At 42.1% G+C, this 19,980-nt stretch overlaps 1 protein-coding gene across 1 annotated transcript; it reads left to right on the top strand.

Annotated features, from left to right (window-relative positions):
* Window positions 1-689: 689 nt before the first annotated feature.
* On the top strand, window positions 690-18,573 carry LOC133111874 (secreted frizzled-related protein 5-like). The gene is made up of 3 exons (XM_061222508.1): window positions 690-1,493; window positions 10,807-10,884; window positions 17,086-18,573. Exons 1-3 carry the CDS (start codon window positions 974-976, stop codon window positions 17,412-17,414), a joined length of 927 nt encoding a protein of 308 aa, XP_061078492.1. The 5' UTR covers window positions 690-973; the 3' UTR covers window positions 17,415-18,573.
* Window positions 18,574-19,980: the final 1,407 nt, after the last annotated feature.

Here is a 19,980-nt window from a genome sequence, read left to right as displayed (position 1 = left end):
ATTTACTTCCTTAATGAGGGAAGAACCAGGAGTGGGGGAGCGTGTGAGTGTGTGTGTGTGTGTGGTGTGTGTGCACGTGCATAAGTGGGTGTGTGTGTGTGTATGTGTGTGGTTGGGTATGTGGGCGGTGTGTGTGTGTGCACACGCATACGTGGGTGTGTGTGTGTATGTGTGTGGTTGGGTATGTGTGTGGTGTGTGTGTGTGCACGTGTGTGGTTGTGCCTGTGTGTGCATGTGTGTGTTTGTGTGTGTGTGTGCATGCACATGCATGTGTGTGGCTGTGTGCATGTGCTGAACATGAGCATGTGAAGAATATGCGTGTTAGTGTGTATGAGATAATGTGTATGTACGCATGAGAGCATGTGCATATGCAGTTGTGTGGGTGTGTGCATGAGTGCATATGTGTGTGTGTGTGCCCTTGTGTGAATGAGAGAATGCGTGCCTCTGTGAGAAAGAAATAGAAAAGAATGAGCAAAGAAAGTCCAGTGGCATTGTGTTCCAAGAAAGCCTGTCACTGACTCAAGAAGTGGTTTCAGGCAGGGGGGTGCGGGGCTGGTGGGAGTGTCTCACACAGTGCAGTCTCCACCTCTGCTCTGTGATTTGCTCAGGCAGGACTGTGGAAAGTGGAGGGGAGGCCTGTGGGAGGTGGGCTGGGACCAGGGCTTGCTAGGGGGCCGGAGGCGAGTAGACACAGCCATCAAGTGCTTTTTATACAGTAGGTGCACCTCAGAGGAGCCAGAGTAGAGCGGTTAAAGGCTCCCGGACACTTTACCAGAGAGCTATCTGAGAGCCCAGCGCACAGGCAAGGAGCCCCGGCCGGCTTCAGGGCTGCAAGGACAACTGAAACCATTCTAGGGAGGGAGCTTAACGTGGCTTTTTTTTGTCCACAGCCCTTTCTTTCACTCCCATTAAAACTTACTCGATTCCCTCGCAGTTTTGTTTTCCGAAACGCCGAAAGAGCTTTCCAGAAGGAATGGCGAGACACAGGAGCCAGACCCTACCGCACGGGCCCTTCCTCCTCCTCCTCTTTCTCCTCCTCACCTCGGCAGAGGAGTACGACTACTACAGCTGGCAGGCAGACAACGTCCACCACGGGCGCTTCTACGCCAAGCAGCCGCAGTGCGTGGACATCCCGGGCGACCTGCGGCTGTGCCACGACGTGGGCTACAAGCGCATGCGCCTGCCCAACCTGCTGGACCACGAGACCATGCCCGAGGTCAAGCAGCAGGCCGGCAGCTGGGTGCCCCTCCTGGCCAAGCGCTGCCACGGCGACACGCAGGTGTTCCTCTGCTCGCTCTTCGCGCCCGTGTGCCTGGACCGGCCCATCTACCCGTGCCGGTCGCTGTGCGAGGCCGTGCGAAACAGCTGCGCGCCCGTCATGGAGGCCTACGGCTTCCCCTGGCCGGACATGCTGCAGTGCAATAAGTTCCCCATCGACAACGACCTGTGCATCCCCATGCAGTCGGCGGGCAGTTCCACCGCGCTGCTGCCAGGTAACACGCCGCCATTCCGTTTCAGCGCTTTCCTAACACTGGCTGCTTTTTAATGCTCTCTGAGGCACGCTAACGGCAAAACTCACTGAGGGTCGGTTGTCATTATTCATTATTGATTAGCTATGAATTATCTCAATTTGTGAGGCAACATTGATTTGCCATGGTCTTTGCTGCTTAAAATATAGTCAAAAACTTTTATATAAAAGTTTTTTTGTAAGTGTATTATACTTAATAAATATGTTTTCAATAAGCTTCTGACAACATTGAAAGCAGAAGTGAATGGGCTTTTGCTGTTTGTATTGCTTTTAAATTCAGCGGTTAGATTGTTACATAAGTTTATAAAGTAATATTTTTCAATCTAGACAATATGCTCTGCCTGTAATGTGAAACATGTCGATGACAAGAAAAGTGTTGAAGTTGGAAAGTCCTAGAAATGTTTTGGACAAAGGCTCCACTGATAACAAAAAATGTAATCAAATTTAACAGTCTTTTACTGTATTCCACAGAGGCTGTATCCTGTTACACTCTGATATGAAGGTACAGGGAAAAAGCCGCAATATTATATTACATTATGATTAATGAGCTGTGAAAATAAGCTTAACAGTTATTTATTTATTTACTTATTTATTTGTTTTTTCACAGTTAAAATTCTGTATTCACTTGTGTTGTGTGAATTTGACTGTATCACTTGCATATCTGCCAATGCATTTAATTGGTATTCATAATAACTTATTTATTACAAAATGTAGCCATAGGTTACTAAGTTTAAAGACACAAGACTATAAATTACTAGCAGAACACATACACATACAGTATATATACTTTGTTCATGGCTGTTAAGGACATTATGATTCCAGTGAATTTGGACATTCACAGAGGGGTGAACATGTCTAAACAGTTGAATGCTGTCTTTCAGTAGAAGGGGGTTTTGTTTTAAATCAGCCTCATTTGGAAATCATTCGAAAGTAAGTGCTGACATGAGAGAATTTGCTTTTTTGGGAAGAAACAAAACCTCTCCCCCTTTCATTATTTAAGAATGAGGGGGGGAAAGACCCTCATTTGGAATGAAAGAGAGACAGACCCAGCTGTGACTCCTTCTATTCTTTAGTCTGGCAGTTGGTTAGCCAATTAGGTAGAGGGCCAATTACTGTGGATTACTAATTATTATGAATGAGAGATAATTAGTCGGTTCTGCTGAGAGGTTGGTATAGGATCATCTGAAAAGGAATGGGAAGATACCAAGGACAGGAAAGGGATGACAAAATGGGCTGATAGTGAAAGAAAATGTGGGAACAAGAGAATAGGCAAAAGAGTAACCCTATGCAGAGAGGACGGAGAGGAGGGGTGGAGATGGAAGGAAAGAGTGATTGACACCTCAATCTGAAATACTTGATTTAAATTGTTAACTCCCCCGTGATATATGACAATAGAGCAAGAGCTTGATTATACCACAAGAGAACAAGAGTTCTTTAAATTTCATCGAAAAATCTACCGAAACTGAGCATAGGAGTTACATATTGATAAAGTGTCGACTAAGTGCTACAGACTGGGCCTTATTCTGTGTATAGAATGAACCCTGTCACATACACAATGTGAATACACTTTCAAGGCTGTTTGCAAAAAGAAAACAATGAACTTTTAGATCTTAATTTGAAATGTGGACCACCTAATGCAAACACTACATTTTTTGGGGAAATTCTAGAGAGGGGAGAAGAATGTACAAGTAAACAAAATCAGTGTCTAAATTGCCTTGAAAAAATTAGCAAATGTGTTTAGCTTGCAGAAATGCATCGCAAGCTCCTGGTACACACGCAACATTCCTACAAATACTTTAAAAATCACAGCTGAACATATTTAGCATTTTGTATACTTGGCTGGGAGAAGATTAAGCATTGTATTTATTAATCAACACATGAATTCCCGTTTGGGGCATCGGTCTTGGCTTTCTAAAAACACCCTGTCCGTGGCTGTGTTATATCAGCCTAACTCCACATGGCTCACACCTCTGACTTCTCAGAGGAACATTTCTGCAAATATTAAGCAAGCTAGCAGACTGCCGCCGCACAGTCCTGAGTGTGTACAGTATCTGCGGCTGTGTGGCATCAGGAGCCGTTCGCTTGCATACAAAGCATAAGTTGGTCTGAGATGTCACACTCTGACAGAAGAATCTCTAAGCCACATTCCACTGGGAGATCAGTGAATTTCTTTCTACTCTGGGGAAAGAAAGAAACACTTTGGCCCGGTCCCACAAATACCATCCTGGGAATCGGCGCGCAATACTTCTCCGATATGCTAGCTTCCTCTGAAAGATGTGAGGTGGTGCTTCAGTCTAACATGCTGACTGATGGATGCTGATAGAAAGGGTCCCCCTGCAGAATGGACAGAGCTCTGAGCTCTCCATGGTCGACAGTCCCAGCTTAATGCCATTAGCAGCGGCTGATCCTGGAACAATCAGCTCTGCTGGCCCGTGAGGGCAAGATTAGATCTAAGCCATTCAGCAGTGGGGTTTTTTTTACACTTAAATATGTATTTTATCCTTCTTAAATTGTGCTTTGAAAATGTCTGAATATAGGAAAGTTCACTTCCAGCTTTACAGTTGGAGGAACTATCTATACAAAGTGTTTGCATTGAGCCCCTAACAAATTGGCACGGGGAGTAAAATGAGGTGAAACTTAAATCTAGCGATAGCATGATTACCAAAACAAGGGCTGCCCAAGAACAGATCTTTGGGAGCAGTAGCCCGCAGGAGCCAACAACATATTGTAGGCACTCATATGAACTCTGTGGAGCCACCTGTCTCATAGCCTTACTTTCTCCTGGCTCACGTCCTCGAACCACTGGCTACTGCATGTGTTGTAACCCCTGTAAGCAACTTTCTTTAACTCCCTGCTGTATTGCTGTGTTGTGGTATATATAAAACGTAGTTGGGCAAACAGATATGTTGAACAAATTAGTAAGAAAACAAAGATTGACCAAAATGTAATGTGTTTCTCAAGTTTTCAGAACATTAACATTTTCGATAATGAGAGCGGTATTTAGCCTACCTGGGTTTGTCATTTTGTCTAGTGTCTGGAGAGTATCTTGCACCATACAATGCATTGAACACTGCATCTCGAGTGTCAAAAATATCTAATCCTATTAAGTGACCTGAAAGGCTAGACTGATTTTATTAGATCACTGTACCTGCTGATGTGTGATGTGGAACTTGTATGAATAAAAATGACACGTTACTGACATAATTGTATGTTCATACAGTATGTGCAGGACAGTTGTCTGTGAAGATACAACAGTAGGACTTTACAATAATGTTCCATCTCTCGGCATGAACTAAAGTAGTTGTTATTTAACTACTACTGATAAGTTAATCTGTAAAGGTCTGTTCATGTATTTGTACATCATTAATTCATGGTAACAACTACAATAGTGAATGTAAATGTACATTAGTCCAATTCTTGAACGTTATTGTATTGTGTGAGCGATGTAACTGCAGGTGAAGGGAAAATGACCTAACAAGGCTGAGGAGGGCACAGAAGGACACCATTGCTTTGGCTTGTCTGCGTTTCTCCTCAAACAGGTCTGTCTCATGTGGTCATACTAAAGTACATGCCCAATTTCACTTCTTAATCTTAATGACCCACAATGGAATAGTGAAAAACCTGCTGGGGAATCTATTTTCTCTTTGTTTAACCTACTGTGTAGCTGTACATGCGGCAGGTAGACTTTTATTTTCCCATTATTCTGCGATTATTTGGGCTCTAGCATTAACGTAGAACACAGATGCCATTATTGCTGGCTTTTGGGTCATTTTAATGGGGCAAAATGGAGCCGCTTGTCTGTCAGCCAGAATATTGTTGCTTCAGTTCTTAGGTGGGCAAGCTCTGGATATTCTACTGTGTAAATGGATATCACCCAAGCAATTATAGGTGTTGAGAACACCTCTTAAGCAAAGATAAAATGTAATAACTTTTATAAATGCTTTACCAACAAAAAAAAAGTAGGCCTATGGCTCCTGGCGGAATCTTCTTTTTTAATGTTTTTCTTCAAAGGAGTAGGAGTACTCCAACTAAGTCTTTCAATTTTGTTTAATACATCTGGTTTATATCAGTCACCATTTATCACAAAAATTTAAAATTAAAAGCATGGAAAAAGCTAGAAATCAAAATAGCCCAGACTTTTGCAGAGTTGTCTCACGCTGGGTTTGCATGCGGGCTAATTGACTAAAAGACAATACAAGTTCCTTTGATTAATGGGATCTCAGCTACAAGTCTAAGAAGTATGCTATTTTTAAGGACCCTGGAGGGAGGTTTTGACGAGATATTTTAAACCTGACTGTGTACACTATCCGTTTAAACAGATGTAGGATTTTTAAACATAAATCACACAGATTTTATCAGGCTGCCGTAATGTTTTATGTCTTAAGTTTTAACACTCGCAACTTAGCAGCTCAAATAAATCATAAAACTATGACCTGTATGTGTTAATAAATGGATCACTTTCCGCTTGCAAGTAACACCGATCTCTGGAACATTCCAAAAATATCTGCTTACAAGTGAAAGGGGAGGGAATTGAAAATTGGGGAATTGAAAATCTGGATTTCAAAGGTGTGTGCAACACCAGACAGATCAACCCCTGACTAAGCAACACACACACGTGCACAACTGCATGCACACTCGCACACACACCAACACACACACACTCCTATTCAAGGTGCAGTACAGTGGGGGAAGGTTTCTGGCTCTGTTAGAATAGTAGTCGTTTACTCTATCTTTGAAAAGATAAACTTCTTTCCTCATGTCCTGATAGCCAACCTCCCAAGACTGCATACACAGCCACCAACAGCTTAAATAAAAACCAGACATGCTTTCCAATGGGAAATACGTACATTACGAGCATTAGTGTTCATTGGAAGACATGGAAAAGCTGCAGTGAAATCTGGTAGGTACAACAAAACATGTAGTAGCCAGGATGAATCTGAATGTCATTTGTACTAGTAGGAGGTAACAGGGTCGTAATTGATAATGAACTGAACCTGCCACTTGTCTCCTATGCATGCTTAGCTAGCTTGCTGGTGTGTTTGAGCAAGGTGTTTAACCGAAACTGCATCATTGAATTGCCTAACTTAATGAATAGATCATATGTGCACAAAAACAACAGCAACAGATCTGCAATGCATAAACAAACAAACAAACATGAAATACAGTCTCTGCTCTTCATTTTGAATGGTGACATTGGCAAACTAACACATTCCCACGTACAGTATTTGGTAAACAACAAAAAAACATGCGTGGAGAATATAGAGTACAAAGGAAAGAATGAGAATAAAAAGCTAATTTGTCACATGTTGAAGCGAACAGTCTCACTTACTGCACCGAATATTCACGCACTTTATTAGGTATTTATTAGACTCATTCTTCTGCTGCTGTAGCCTATTCACTTTGAGGTTTGATGAATTATGTATTCAGAGATGCTTTTGGAGAACTGTTGCGCACTAGATGTTTTTTGTTTTTCGCACTATTCTCAGTAAACTCTAGAGACTGTTCTGCATGAGATCAGCAGTTTCTAAGAAATTAAATCCGCCCTGTCTGACACCAACAATCATTCCACGGTCAAAGTGACTTAGATCACACTTCTTCCCCATTCTGACATTTGGACTGAAAAACAGAAGAACCCCTTGACCACGTCTGCATGCTTTTATGCATTTACTTGCTGCCACATTATTGGCTGATCTACAAGCTGGTGTAGACGTCTACCTAATAAAGTGCTCACTTTAGGATATAGACCATACAGATCAGTAAGGAGCATTTGAGCCTCCAGCTCATTTCACGTTTATGGAGTGAAGTTAACGTTGTTTGAAGAGTTATTGTTGTTGATTAAATCTCGAGACACACTGTTTACAGTCTCTTCAACAACAAATATTTTTGGCCTCAACATCAAATCTTAGATCTGAAAAGATTTTAGAAAAAGATAAAATGGCACACAGGGAAACTGTAGCTCATAACACTGAAAGAATGCACTCTCCTTGCGCCTGCTTTGGCACAGTTACAAAATGGGGCTCCTGCCAAAATATTACTCTCGTGGATTTGAATAAACTGCTTTAAAGTCCAAATAAGACGTTACAGCTCCAAATGAATCTGGGTTCAGTGGAGCCAAGGCTACAATGTAGATGTGAGTTTGGCAGGCAAGACATTCGGTGCCCCAGTCTTTGAATGCCACCACAGGACAATTAAATTTTCGTCTGCTGCTCAGTCACGATCTGCCCGAAATGCATGGGAATCCTGGTGGGGGCTGACAGGCCCCTGCACCCTGGAAGGCTGCACTCGGCCTGCTCTGGCAGGAGAGGTCATAACCCCAAGACCCAGGCATTGGGGTGGTGATGAACTTTGACCTCTCATTATCTTCCTGTTGCTTGGTTGGTTTTTTTTAATGCAAGGGGGACCTATGCCCCAAACATAGCTGTTTGGCATTGCAGGGAAATACGCCACTGGATCAAGTCAGCAGTTGGGATTAGATGCCTGTTTCATGCTGGATAAGCAGAGAGTATTTTGTAATCGCATGAAGTCACTTGCTCATTTTTGTATTGATACCGCTGCAATAGGACACCCCAATCTGTTTGACCAAAACAGCTCTGTACTGAATACGTTCCAAGGGACAATAAAATCATATTTTTCAGTAAATCTTGGATGTATGCTTACAAATGCCACTTTATGTAAAGCCTGATGAAAATATCTTAAGGTAAATGCCCTATGGAATGTTGTTTCCCCCTCTAATGAGCATTTTATTTGCGCAGTGAGTCCAACGCACTTAAAATACTCCAAAACTCTATTTGCTGGATCAGTAAACTTCACCCAAGAATAGAAACTCGCAACAGCCATGAAAACTTGCGATTTGTGGGGAGTTTTTAAGGTGGCCAGGACATAAATTTGGAGAGTGTTTAAACAACTAGCCTGAAGTCACTAGTTAAGTATTCGGGAGCAGAATGTTCTAGGACTTCCTCTCCCAATAGATATCGGTGGATAGAGTAAACGCATCGTGGACAGGTGGCCGTCCAGGAAGGTCTTTGACATTTTGCTGAAAGGAAAGGAGGAATGTGGTTCAGTCAATATTATCATTTAGCTTTTTTTTCAGAAACATCATTCATTATAGATGGCTAATTCCTGTTTACACCCTAGAGGACAGCTTTACGATGTGGCTAGAGGGAACCTGGGATTTTAACTAATATATCATGAGTACAACATACAGTACACAGTATACTGTACAGCATAGTTTATTTTACATTTAACATTTAACCTAAATATCTCATCGGAATTTGAAACTTCTGGATAAAGTCAATAAGTGTTTGAAATCGTACCCCAGGGAAAGCATTTCATTGGACAAAGCAAGCACACACCAAGTCAATGACCCCTATGACCCACAGTGTGAGCACAGTCTATATACTGTATGCATGTCTACACTTCAGGAAGAGCTGTACCAGCTGAAAATGTTGACAGTGAACATTTCTAAAATCACGTCAGCAAAACCTTTCATTTCAATACACAGTGCAGCATTGTGTTCGTGTATAGATTCATTAATCAAAAGGTTTTAAATGAGACATTAATTCAGTGAAGTGGTTTTCTCTTCTTTTGGCGTATATTGTATCTAACCTGCTGCGCTCATAATTATGAGACATCCCTTGATATTAGAAAATTGGACTGTATTCTGCAGATTATATAACATTTGATAAGAACAAGGATGTAAAAAATGAATTGCCACAAAAACTGGCATTATGATGTCTTCCAGTATAAAAATTGGCAGGAAAAGAAGGTTGATTGCTTGGATGGACAAATTCTTTCCTCACTTTGGCGAAGGGCTCAGAAAATGTCACTGTTTATCAAGCTAGTCAGTTCATGAATGCTGCTTTATGGTGCTGTATATCAAAGCTGATACAGCACTAGCATTGTTGAGTGCGCATTTCAAAAGGGTGTGATTAATCGCAGAATTTATCGCATTGCAATCCTCTGGCACTGTATAAGTGCAGGCCACAACTCCTGGGGAACAACGGGAGAAAGCAGTCCCATTTCAAAACACGATTAATGTCCGTCTCCTTTTAAACAAAAAAATAAGCACTTCGGAGCTCTTTTCCTTTTTCCCCACTGCAGATCTGTGTTCAACTGGCTTTTCCCATGGCTGTCTGACACTAAGGGTGGAACCCGGTCCTGGCCTAAAAGAAAAAAACGCATGAAAGAATTTCTCCTTGTCCTCCCCAGTTTGCTTTCAAAAAAGTTTTCTCATTAAATGTAATGTGAAAATTCATTAAGATGATTATTTTTGATGCTAGCATCTATTTTGGGGGAAAATAAGCTGCAAGGTCTCATTCTGCAAAGTTTGTTTATGTTTATTGCAGAGAGCGGAGTATTAGAGAATGTGGCTTCATAACTGACAATAATTGCTTTGCATGCCCCTCGCTATTCTTGGCCCATTTCGAATGCATTTTATGTAAATAACAAAGAAGCCAAGCAAACAAAACAATTCTGGAAATGTCCGCATTTAAAGCCAAACCACTAAGTTTCACCCTCAACAAAGAGTCAGTCTTCTGACAATGGAGGTGGTGTTTCAGCAATGCTGGAGTGGGTAGAGGGGTCCCAGCTAACCCTGTCCACCCCAATCCCCTTTGCACTCTGCACAGGGACAACCCCTCCTGCTAACCAGCGACATTAAGATGCTTTCCCAGGGAGAGATTGTCAGGGTGTGCTCGTAGCCACAGCAGGTCAGAGTTCAATGCAAGGACTGTGGCAGCCAGCTCCCTATTCACAAATCACTGATAATGTCCCCAGCCAGCCCCCAACACACACACATGCCCCACCCCCTTCCCTCCCCCATCGGTAAGGTCTCCACTCAAAACCATCTTTGTTGCTGTGACAGGTGGATTTGATAAGCACGTTCATCCAGTCGTTAAGGTTGTGACTGAGCATGCACAGGTAGCCACGGTACAGGTGTAGGGTACATCACAATACTGAATGCATCCTCCTTTCCTCCACATGTCCGAATATGTGGAGAAGACAAGTGAAGGAAAGTAGGGTCCATTTTTCCAGTATTGGGATGCACCCATAATCTATTCACCTTGAAGAGTTTGACCTGCATCTACAGCTGCATCTGTTAATTAGTGAATTATACCATGCTAAAGAAACAGCTCTGACTACCAGCCCAGACAAGCTACCAGCACTAGCTGGTTAACCAGCTCATACCCAGCTAGACCAGCTTGAGCAGCTCAGTTGGCATAGCTGGATTTTACAGCATGGTATCCAGGTTGTAATGCTGTTCCTTCTTCTGTTTTTAGCTTCCAAAGCCTGCCCACCTTGTGACAATGAGCTGAAGGCTGATGCTATAATGGAACATTTCTGCGCCAGTGATTTTGGTAAGTACCTTCTACCATGAGAGGCACTGAAACATGGCAATAGCTTCTGAGCAAAACTCACAATAACCTATATACCACTGTATACCAGTGGTCCTCAGTCCTGGTCTTGGAGAGCTGCAGGACCTGCCTGTTTTCATTGTTACTGAATACTTGAGTAACACAGCAATTGATCTTTTAAAGCAGTTAATTACACCTTCAACTCAGGTAACCTAGTTTTGAGGGTCTGAATTGGTTGCTGAGTTCAAGGAAAAAACAAAAACCAGCAGACTCTGCAATTCTACTGGTGTATACACTGGTGTATACAGAATGTTTTTTGCCCTCTTCATTCAACCTGCAATCATGGTTAAATGATTGTTTGCTTGTGGGACTGAATGATTCACTTGTACATTGGCTGATTGATACTGTATTACGTTTCATAATATAATATCTCCAGTTTAAAATTCCACTTAAAACAAAGAAGTCAGTGGTATATTTGTATATTGTGATTATATCACAGTGTTGTGCAGCTAATTTATTAACCAATCAGAGATTGTGAGATTTGCCCTACACACAAATTATTTGCATTCTGGAAACTAAAAACCGCTGAGCTGCGTACTCACTCACTTCAGAAAAACACAACACGATTCTCCATCCCACAGATGCATACACGGGAAAGCACCTCATACCTCATATCTACTGTTGAAAGAGGTGGGTTTTGGAGATGTTTTGCAGCCAGTGCGGTCCAAGACTTGGTCACAGATAGATTGTCCAGTAGGACGGTGACTCCAAGCATACACCAAAATCCATGCAGAAATGGTTGAGTGAAAACAACATTCATGTTCGGCAATGGCCATCTCAGTCTTCACACTTAAGTCCCATCAAAAACCTGAACAGAAGAAGAGGTCTATAAACCCAAGGATATTCATGATTCTGAAAGCTTCTGCATGGAGGAATGGTCAAAAATCCCTCCAAATGTGTTCTTTCACATGATCACAAATGTTAGGAAAAGACCCATGACTGTCACCTTTGCCAGGGATGTTTACATAAAGTATTAAACAAGGGGGTACCAATAATTGTGGAACTGTTTTTTGTGCATATTTATCAAGGATGCCAATAATTATGGAGCCCACTGTCAAGCTCAGGATGTTTCATTGGTTAGTATTTAGTGAATAATGATTTATTTTTATTAATCTATTTAAGCTGACATTAGTTTTTGTGCTTTTGCTTCAGTGATGTGCCTTATGACACAAAATGAAATATTGACCTTTTCAGTTGACAGGTTATGACAAATTGCTATTAGCTAAGTCGAATTAGGAACTAGGAAAGTGCTCACCTCACCACCTCACCAATATCACCTTCTTCATCATCACTGATATGTCAAACATAAAGTAATTATCTAACGCCAACCCAGGACTTATGGGAAATTAACCTAAATCCCAACAGTTGTAGCCACCAATTTGTTTGTCCCAGGATGGCACTGGAGCAAATGAAGGATCCAGATAGACACATATACCTCTGTGACGAGCGTTGTACCTCTCATAGTGCCATGAACATTGTCCCCAATGAGTAGCTTTCTTTAGTCAAAATCACACAAAGTAACAGACCTCAGTGGTGGCGTCCGCCCCATAAAGTGTTGTGTGTCAAATTTGGCAGCCAAAAAAGATGGCAGCAATTAGTAATTCTGGGTAAAAAATATTACCTCCTATATCCCTAGGCCACCATCTATCATTTTAATGCAGTGTCATGCTCACATTCGGAGGCTGGGGGTTCTGAACTCAGTGGTATTTCACTGCATTTATTCATTTTTTCCATAAAACTGTGTAATCACTCACATCACCAAGTGGGGGGTTTTATGGGCTTCTGTCATGGGCTTGCATCTGATAATGCTCTGGTGGAGATCTTAGAACAAGACTCTTTTTTAAAGTCCCACACTGGCTTCATGCTAGTAGTGCAATGCTATTAACTGCTTTTCTGAGGATGAAATACAGTGTATCCAAAGAGAACTGAGATATTCACCTCAATTACTGTAACTGTTTTGCTAAGGATGCAAAAACAGTGCCCAAAGCAGAACAACTTTTTGGGTGAACAACAGAGCCATCATGTGTGGAATAAAGGGTAGGAGCCAGATATTCATCTCAGTGAACGATTTTTATAGGGATACAAATGCTGTCGATGGGCTGCGACAACATTCAAGATGGTGCTTAGTTTCCAGTTTAGCAAAATAACCTTTTTCAGTTATGAGGAAGATCAGATGGCTGTTGTCTATGAAGGGAGAAACAGATTTTGACATGCTGCTTTTTTGATGAGTGTGGTCTTTGAGAAGACTGAGTGCTTTAACTGAGTGCTTTGCTCCCAGTAATCCCAGAAATAATTCCATGGTTCTCAGGTATACTCTCCTGGCAGTGTTTGCTTGGTTGTGAACCTTAATGTGCATTTATAAAAAAGCTTTTGTTTATGCCTTGCATGGTGATTTTGCACTTTTTAATTAATAATTATTTTTGTACATGTTTTGTATGAGATAATTCATTTCCTTAGTGGAGTGTGTTGAGAGGCCAACCGTGTTCTGCCCATTTTTGGAACAGGGCTGAAATAATGCCAACATTAGGGAACTGTAGGCACTGTTAATGAAATCTGCTGAATAGTGTGCTCTTGTATGATGTTTCAGCCACCATGTACAAAGTTTTGGGGGAAGAATCAATAAGTGACCTGATTTGATTGGATGTTGTAATTAGTGATGTACACTCAGTGAACACTTTATTAGGTATTTATTAGACTTATTCTACAGAGTCATTGGTCTTCTGCTGCTGTAGCCTATCCGCTGAGAGGTTTGACGCGTTGTGTGTTCAGAGAATCTCTTCTGCATACCACTGTTGTAATGTGTGGTTATATGCATTACTGTCAGCTTAGACCAGTCTGGCCCTTCTCCTCTGACTTCTCTCATTAACAACGCATTTTTTCCCACAGAACTGCTGCTCACTGCATGTTTTTTTTGTTTTTTGCACCATTCTCTGCAAACTCTGGAGACTGTTGTTGTGTGAAAACCCCAGGACATCAGCAGTTTCTGAGATACTCAAACCACCCTGTCTGGCACCAACAATCATGTTCAATCATGGACTTAGATCACATTTCTTCCCCATTCTGACATTTGGTCTGAAAAACAGCTGAACCTCTTGACTATGTCTGCATGCTTTCATGCATTTAGTTGCTGCCACATGATTGGCTGATTGAATATTTGCATTAACAATAGGTACAGGCCTACCTAATAAAGTGGTCTCTGAGTATATATGAGATGCAGAACTGAAGCCTGCACAAGGCATTACGTTCTCAGATTATAGTGAATTTAGTGTGGCTTGTTTACATGGATCTTTCAATGGTTATTTTTGCAACCCAACAGTCTATGTAGACAGCTGTGATGTTAACTTTCTCTCCACCTCTTGAATTTCTGCATGACATTTAAGTTACCATCTCTTTTCATGACAGCTGAAAAACACTGCATTTGTGGATTGAGATGATCATATGAGTTGTGAGTGTGTTGTTCTTGGATGCACTACTGCATATTCAGTTAGCAGATCATTTAGATTTGGGGTGTCAATCTCCAGTCTTGGAGGACCCCAGTGACTCCAGATATTTGTGGTTTCCTTTCAATCAGCAGCCAATTAAGGACTTGAGAACAAGGTGCATGGTCTCACCACTTGATGACTTTAATGAATCACTTGTGAAATACACAAAAAAGCAGCAGACACTGCAGCTCTCCAGTACTGGAATTTGACACCCATGATTAGATACTACGGTTTTTTATTCACAATATTACACCTGACTACTATTGCCGTGTTTCTTCACCGTCGATCTGTTGTAATTGAACTCAACCTCAAGATCAGCCCACAGTACTGAGCATTCATTACATGGGGGATTCATAACATCTTTAAACAGATTTGACACAAAAACTAGAAATTTTTTTTGGAAACCAAGTTGTTTTAACAACTGTAGCTTTGCCGAGGCCTCATTCCATAACAAAGAGATGGTTCAGTGCACTTCCCCACAAAATAAAAAAGTTTCATTCAGAAAACCGAAGACAAAACTCATTCTCTGGAAGAAGTACAAGCAACACACTAACTCAAAATACCGACTTGCACGGACTGGCATGATACTTTATAACATTTTGTTTCATGATCGTTATAAATCATGCTTATGTTTAGGAACAGTTTGAGGTTGATCAGACATTATGTACTGATCTGTGTTTCAGTCTCTAATGCATACTACATAAAAGGAACCCGCATTTCATATTTTACCCTATTTCAAAAGTTCAGTCTTCTGAAGCCGATCTTTGCTAAAAAATTGCTGAACACAAATGAGTATATACTGTAGGTAACATGATTGCACCTGAATAAATTTTTTCAGTTTTTTTCCCATATTTCTTGATCCTAATGGTTGTGTTTCTAAACTCTATGAGCTGAGAGAGACCCAGGAGGTATTCACAGAGTGCATCACACCACTTAGGAAATACAAATATGATTCATGGCACTATCAAACACAAAATACAAATATGACAAACATGACATGGTTATGGGCTGCTTGGGTGGGCCTGGAAATATTAAATATTAATACAAACATTCAAAGGAATTTTTGACGTTTACTGTGGGGATTATTGCATTTCTTAAAGGATTTGGGAGATAATGTAAGGTGTGCTATTTGCCTTTCAGTATTTGTTTTCAGCATTGGTCACTGGTGGAAAAGACACTGCCAATAAATGTGCAATGCAGCTTAATCTCAGCAAAGCCTGTTCTTCCATGTTATACTGTAGCTGTTGGGAATAGGGCTCTGCTCAGACTGCTAAAATAGGCCCAGTTCCACATGGAGCCGCTTCAGGTCTGATTTTTAGCCCATGTGTACATGAGAAAAAATCACACGCGTAGCCATCTGGTGTGGACCCTCAAATTGTTCAGTCAACGTATGTGTTTAGCATACTGGTGTACACCAGCTAGAGGGGTATGCCTTCAATCAAAGACGTGATTGGTACAGACGGGCATTCCCAGCGCAACTACAGGCACAAAGTAAAAGGGATTTTTATATTACTCTCCAAGCGACATGTTAATGTCATCATAATTCTGCATTGGCAACGCTGTTAGGTTCCCCTCAAAATCAGTATGAGCGGTCCGTCTGGAAAAACGTGGATCTCAGCAACAAATCAGGACCAAGCATTAAACCTGCAGGCTGAACACAGTTTAAGTGAATTATGAAGTGCAGCTCGTTGATAAGTGTGTTCCTCCGTGCCATAGCTCAACAGAGGCAGAGCCAGAAGTCTCCCCTCGGCATAAGGGAGTTTCTGTTAGCGCAGCCCCGTTCAGCTCCCACCAGTGATAAGAATTAGTGCCGTCCGGGGTGATTGATGCCACTCTTGGGCGATGTAAAGCACTAGATCGTTTGGACAGGACGGCGAGAGGCTACCTCTTCTTCCTGTGCTCTCGCTGTAGGACGGCGCCTAGTTCAAAAGACCTCGAGCGAATGAGAGAAACAGATGATGACAGAACACAAGAAGGATTTGTAATATATTTATGTGGAAAGGACACTTGTCAGAAGAAGCACTACAATGTGGGGGATTGTCTTTGAAGCTGTAAAGGTGCTAGACCTTTTCAGGTTTTACTCTTAAGTTTTACTATATTTAGTCTTGACTTAAGTTTCTAAGTTTTTTGTGAAAGTCTTGCTGACAGATGTGGAATTAAGAGGCATTAATATATAATATCATAGGCATTTATGCTGTTCATGCTACTACACAGCAATAATAATAAGAATTTCATGTCATATACAGTGCAGTCCATATATATTTGGACAGTTGGTACAATTTCTGTTCTTTTGGCTCTGTAGTCCAGCACATTGGATTTTAAATTAAACAATAAACATGAGGTTAATGTGCAGACTAACCACTTTGACAGAGTCCAAAAGTAATTGGACTGTTGGTTTCTCAGCTGCTTCTGAATAGTCAGGAGTATTCAATCGCCTTAGTGCAGGTATATACAAGCTTTATGTATCGTCTTGTTTCTAAGTTTTTGATTGTCTTTTGAGTCTGTTATTGGCATTTGTTGACATGAGGCCCAGAGTTGTGCCAATGACAGGCAAGGAAACCATTATGAGGCTGATATACATATACACAAAGAATAGGGAGGAGGGGGATGTTTGCTGTGCAGAAGTCAATAAACACTCATTTTGGTCTGCTCTCCCCCCCAGCACTGAAGATGAAGATAAAAGAGGTGAAGAAGGAGAACGGTGACCGTAAGCTGGTGGCAGCGCAGAAAAAGAAGAAGGTGCTGAAGATGGGCACTCTGAGAAAGAAGGACCTGAAGAAGCTGGTGCTGTACATCAAGAACGGCGCAGAGTGCCCCTGCGCACAGCTGGACAGCCTGGGCAGCAGCTTCCTCATCATGGGCCGCAAGGTGGACCAGCAGCTGCTGCTCACCTCCATCCACAAGTGGGAGAAGAAGAGCAAGGAGCTCAAGTTCGCCGTCAAGTATATGAAGTCGCAACAGTGCCCCACTTTCCACACGGTTTTCCAGTGACCTCCCCCTTCCCCAGCGTCCAGCACCGAACCACCCCCCAACCCCCCTCGCCCCCGACTCCTCCACCCCACCCCGAAGGGACAACCCCTCCACACCTCCTTCTCCTCCTACCCCCCTTCACCCAACAATCTCATTATTTCATGTATTTTTTTCCAGTATTTTACTCAGTTTATTTCTTTTCATCAAAAATGGGAAGACCCAAGGCTCTAGTTGAAATGTTGATGAGGTGCAGTGTCTCGGAACAAGGCCGGCCGTGTGGTCCCACAGGGAACGGTCGCTCTCTCTTGCGCAAGGCTAGGATGGAAAACAAATTTCATTTACACTCATAAAGAGGTTGCCTTTATCCCCGTTATAATGACAGAGAAAGAAGCAGAATTCAAATGTCGTGGGCCAAGTTGCTGTGTGGGAGTTATTTGATTTTTCTTTCGATCGCTCAAGTTTGTTTTTAATTGTAATGAAGACCACATGTGGAGAAGTGAGACAGCACAGGAATGGAAGGTATCGAAAAAACAAGACAAACTGGTCATGGTGGAACAGGGGGAGGAGGAGGGGTGGGTTAAAAATAGCCAAAAGGAGAATGAAGAGAGGCAAAATGTAGCTACCTCTCTATTTAACAGAAAATGCCCTTGAGATGTTCACTGTAGGGGATGGTCCACTGTGTGGAAAAAAAGACTATGCTAATGCAGAAAACACCACCGCCCCACCTGGAATTGATACAAGAAGACCAATTTCATTTTTGTGCTAATATGGGGAAATATGAATATATATATCCAGCAAAAAGTAGATTACCATTCGGAAAAAGAAGTGAGATTGGAAGCAAGGGAACCCTCTTTGCCACTGAAGCTGCCAGCCAGTGTTCTACAGCATAGCGGCCACTGCTGGCCAGCGGCGAGACTGCAAGCAGCACTAGGGCCTCTCCTGCTCTCAAAGAGGAGGTAATTTGGCCCTGGGCCTCTGGCCTGGAACACGAGAGATTCTGGATTGAACCTGTTCATTGGTTTGTGAGATCACTCTGGTCATTTTTCACTCCTGTAAATGAGTATAATTTTCATTTATTTTTTCTGGTTTTATTCTTAATTTGCTTCAGATACCATCAACAGAATCCATTAAATTACCACCTACATTCACTGTTCGCTGTAATAAATTAGAAAACTTTTAACATCTGTGACTGTTGTTTTTTTATCAAATGAGAATTTTTATGAAGCTACCGTATGTTACTAGAAAATGTTATCCCTTAAAGCATTTTGTAAAGAAATGTGGAGTTGTTCCCTCAAACAAATGTTGGCCTGGGGCCAAAAAGTGAAAGTTACCACCCCCTACCAGCCCAAATCTCCCAAACAGTGGTGAACTGCAGACCTTCACAGAAGAAAATGGTGTTGCAAATGCCTGTGGCAGGAAATGGCTCAAAAACATTTGCCTCTTTGAAGAAACCCAAGAGGGGGGAAAACCAAAGCAGAAGAACAAGAAAAAAAAAAAACAGAAACAAAAAAAATGTTATTCCCAGGAGACGCAGCATCTGTCAGGCTTGTATCTGTAAATATTCTTTAACTGTTAGCATCTGACCCTAGGGCCCTGTTGAGCATTAGCACTAATACCATAAGCCCACGTCTGCGAGTTGCCCTTGTGACAGCAACAGTAGTCCGAGAAATCCCCTGGAGAATATACTGTATCAGCTGGCAGTCTGGATGGCTCGGCATGGCGGAGAAGAACATTTCTACCAAGAGCAGGGGCTCCCTTCAACACAGCGGCCACAGACTGCCAGCCAGACGTCAGCACCTGTTTATAGGTCACTTATTACAACTAATAAAAGGCTGGTGATGGCTTTAAAAGGCGAACAGAGGGCCCTTTGTGGCAGACGATTGTGAGAAGAACAGGCAGGGACACTATTACAGGCTCATTTATAGCCCTATCGGTCTCTGCTGCTCTAATCTCCCTGGTTGTTAGCAGCACAAGGCTGGCAGCCAGGACCAGGCCAAGGCTTATATTTGCTTTCTCATCATCGCTGTAATCATCACCTCATCATCTCTATCTCCAGTGCTTGCTATGGCACTTTGTGTGTGTGTTTTTTTTAAACTTAGTCGGTGTATCGAGCTAAAGGGCTCAGAGGGGAATGCGATGAGAGATACCGTTATAGCAGCACCGCCATATCCAATAGTACGACGCAAAGGTGCGATACAATTCAATATGGTACAACGATATGACAGCAGACAAAATCAATACGGAAAAGTGTCCCAGTGTGGTCCTTTTTACGAAGCTAAGCCTCAAACCTTTAGACTTTAGACTATCTATATCATGTGCTAATGGGGAAGTGTTGCGTGAACCCTGTCAAAGCATTAAACTCTACAGTACTAAGGTGAGCCATCATGACAGCTACATAAAATGCCCAAGGTGAGTCAGCACATAGCAGCATAATGACGATAAATAAACCTGGGAAATCGTATTTCTAAAAGGATAAAGTTAGGAAGAAGCCCATTCCTCATCATCAAAGTCCATGCAGTAAGCTAGCCTGAGCAGCCTGAGCCTTTCTTTAAAGTGAAATGGCACAACCTGCCAACAAAGGTTGCTT

Source organism: Conger conger, chromosome 2 (assembly GCF_963514075.1).
Source record: "Conger conger chromosome 2, fConCon1.1, whole genome shotgun sequence".
Taxonomy (NCBI): domain Eukaryota; kingdom Metazoa; phylum Chordata; class Actinopteri; order Anguilliformes; family Congridae; genus Conger; species Conger conger.
The sequence above is the reverse complement of the archived record's forward strand: the minus strand, read 5'-3'. Positions and strand labels throughout refer to the sequence as shown.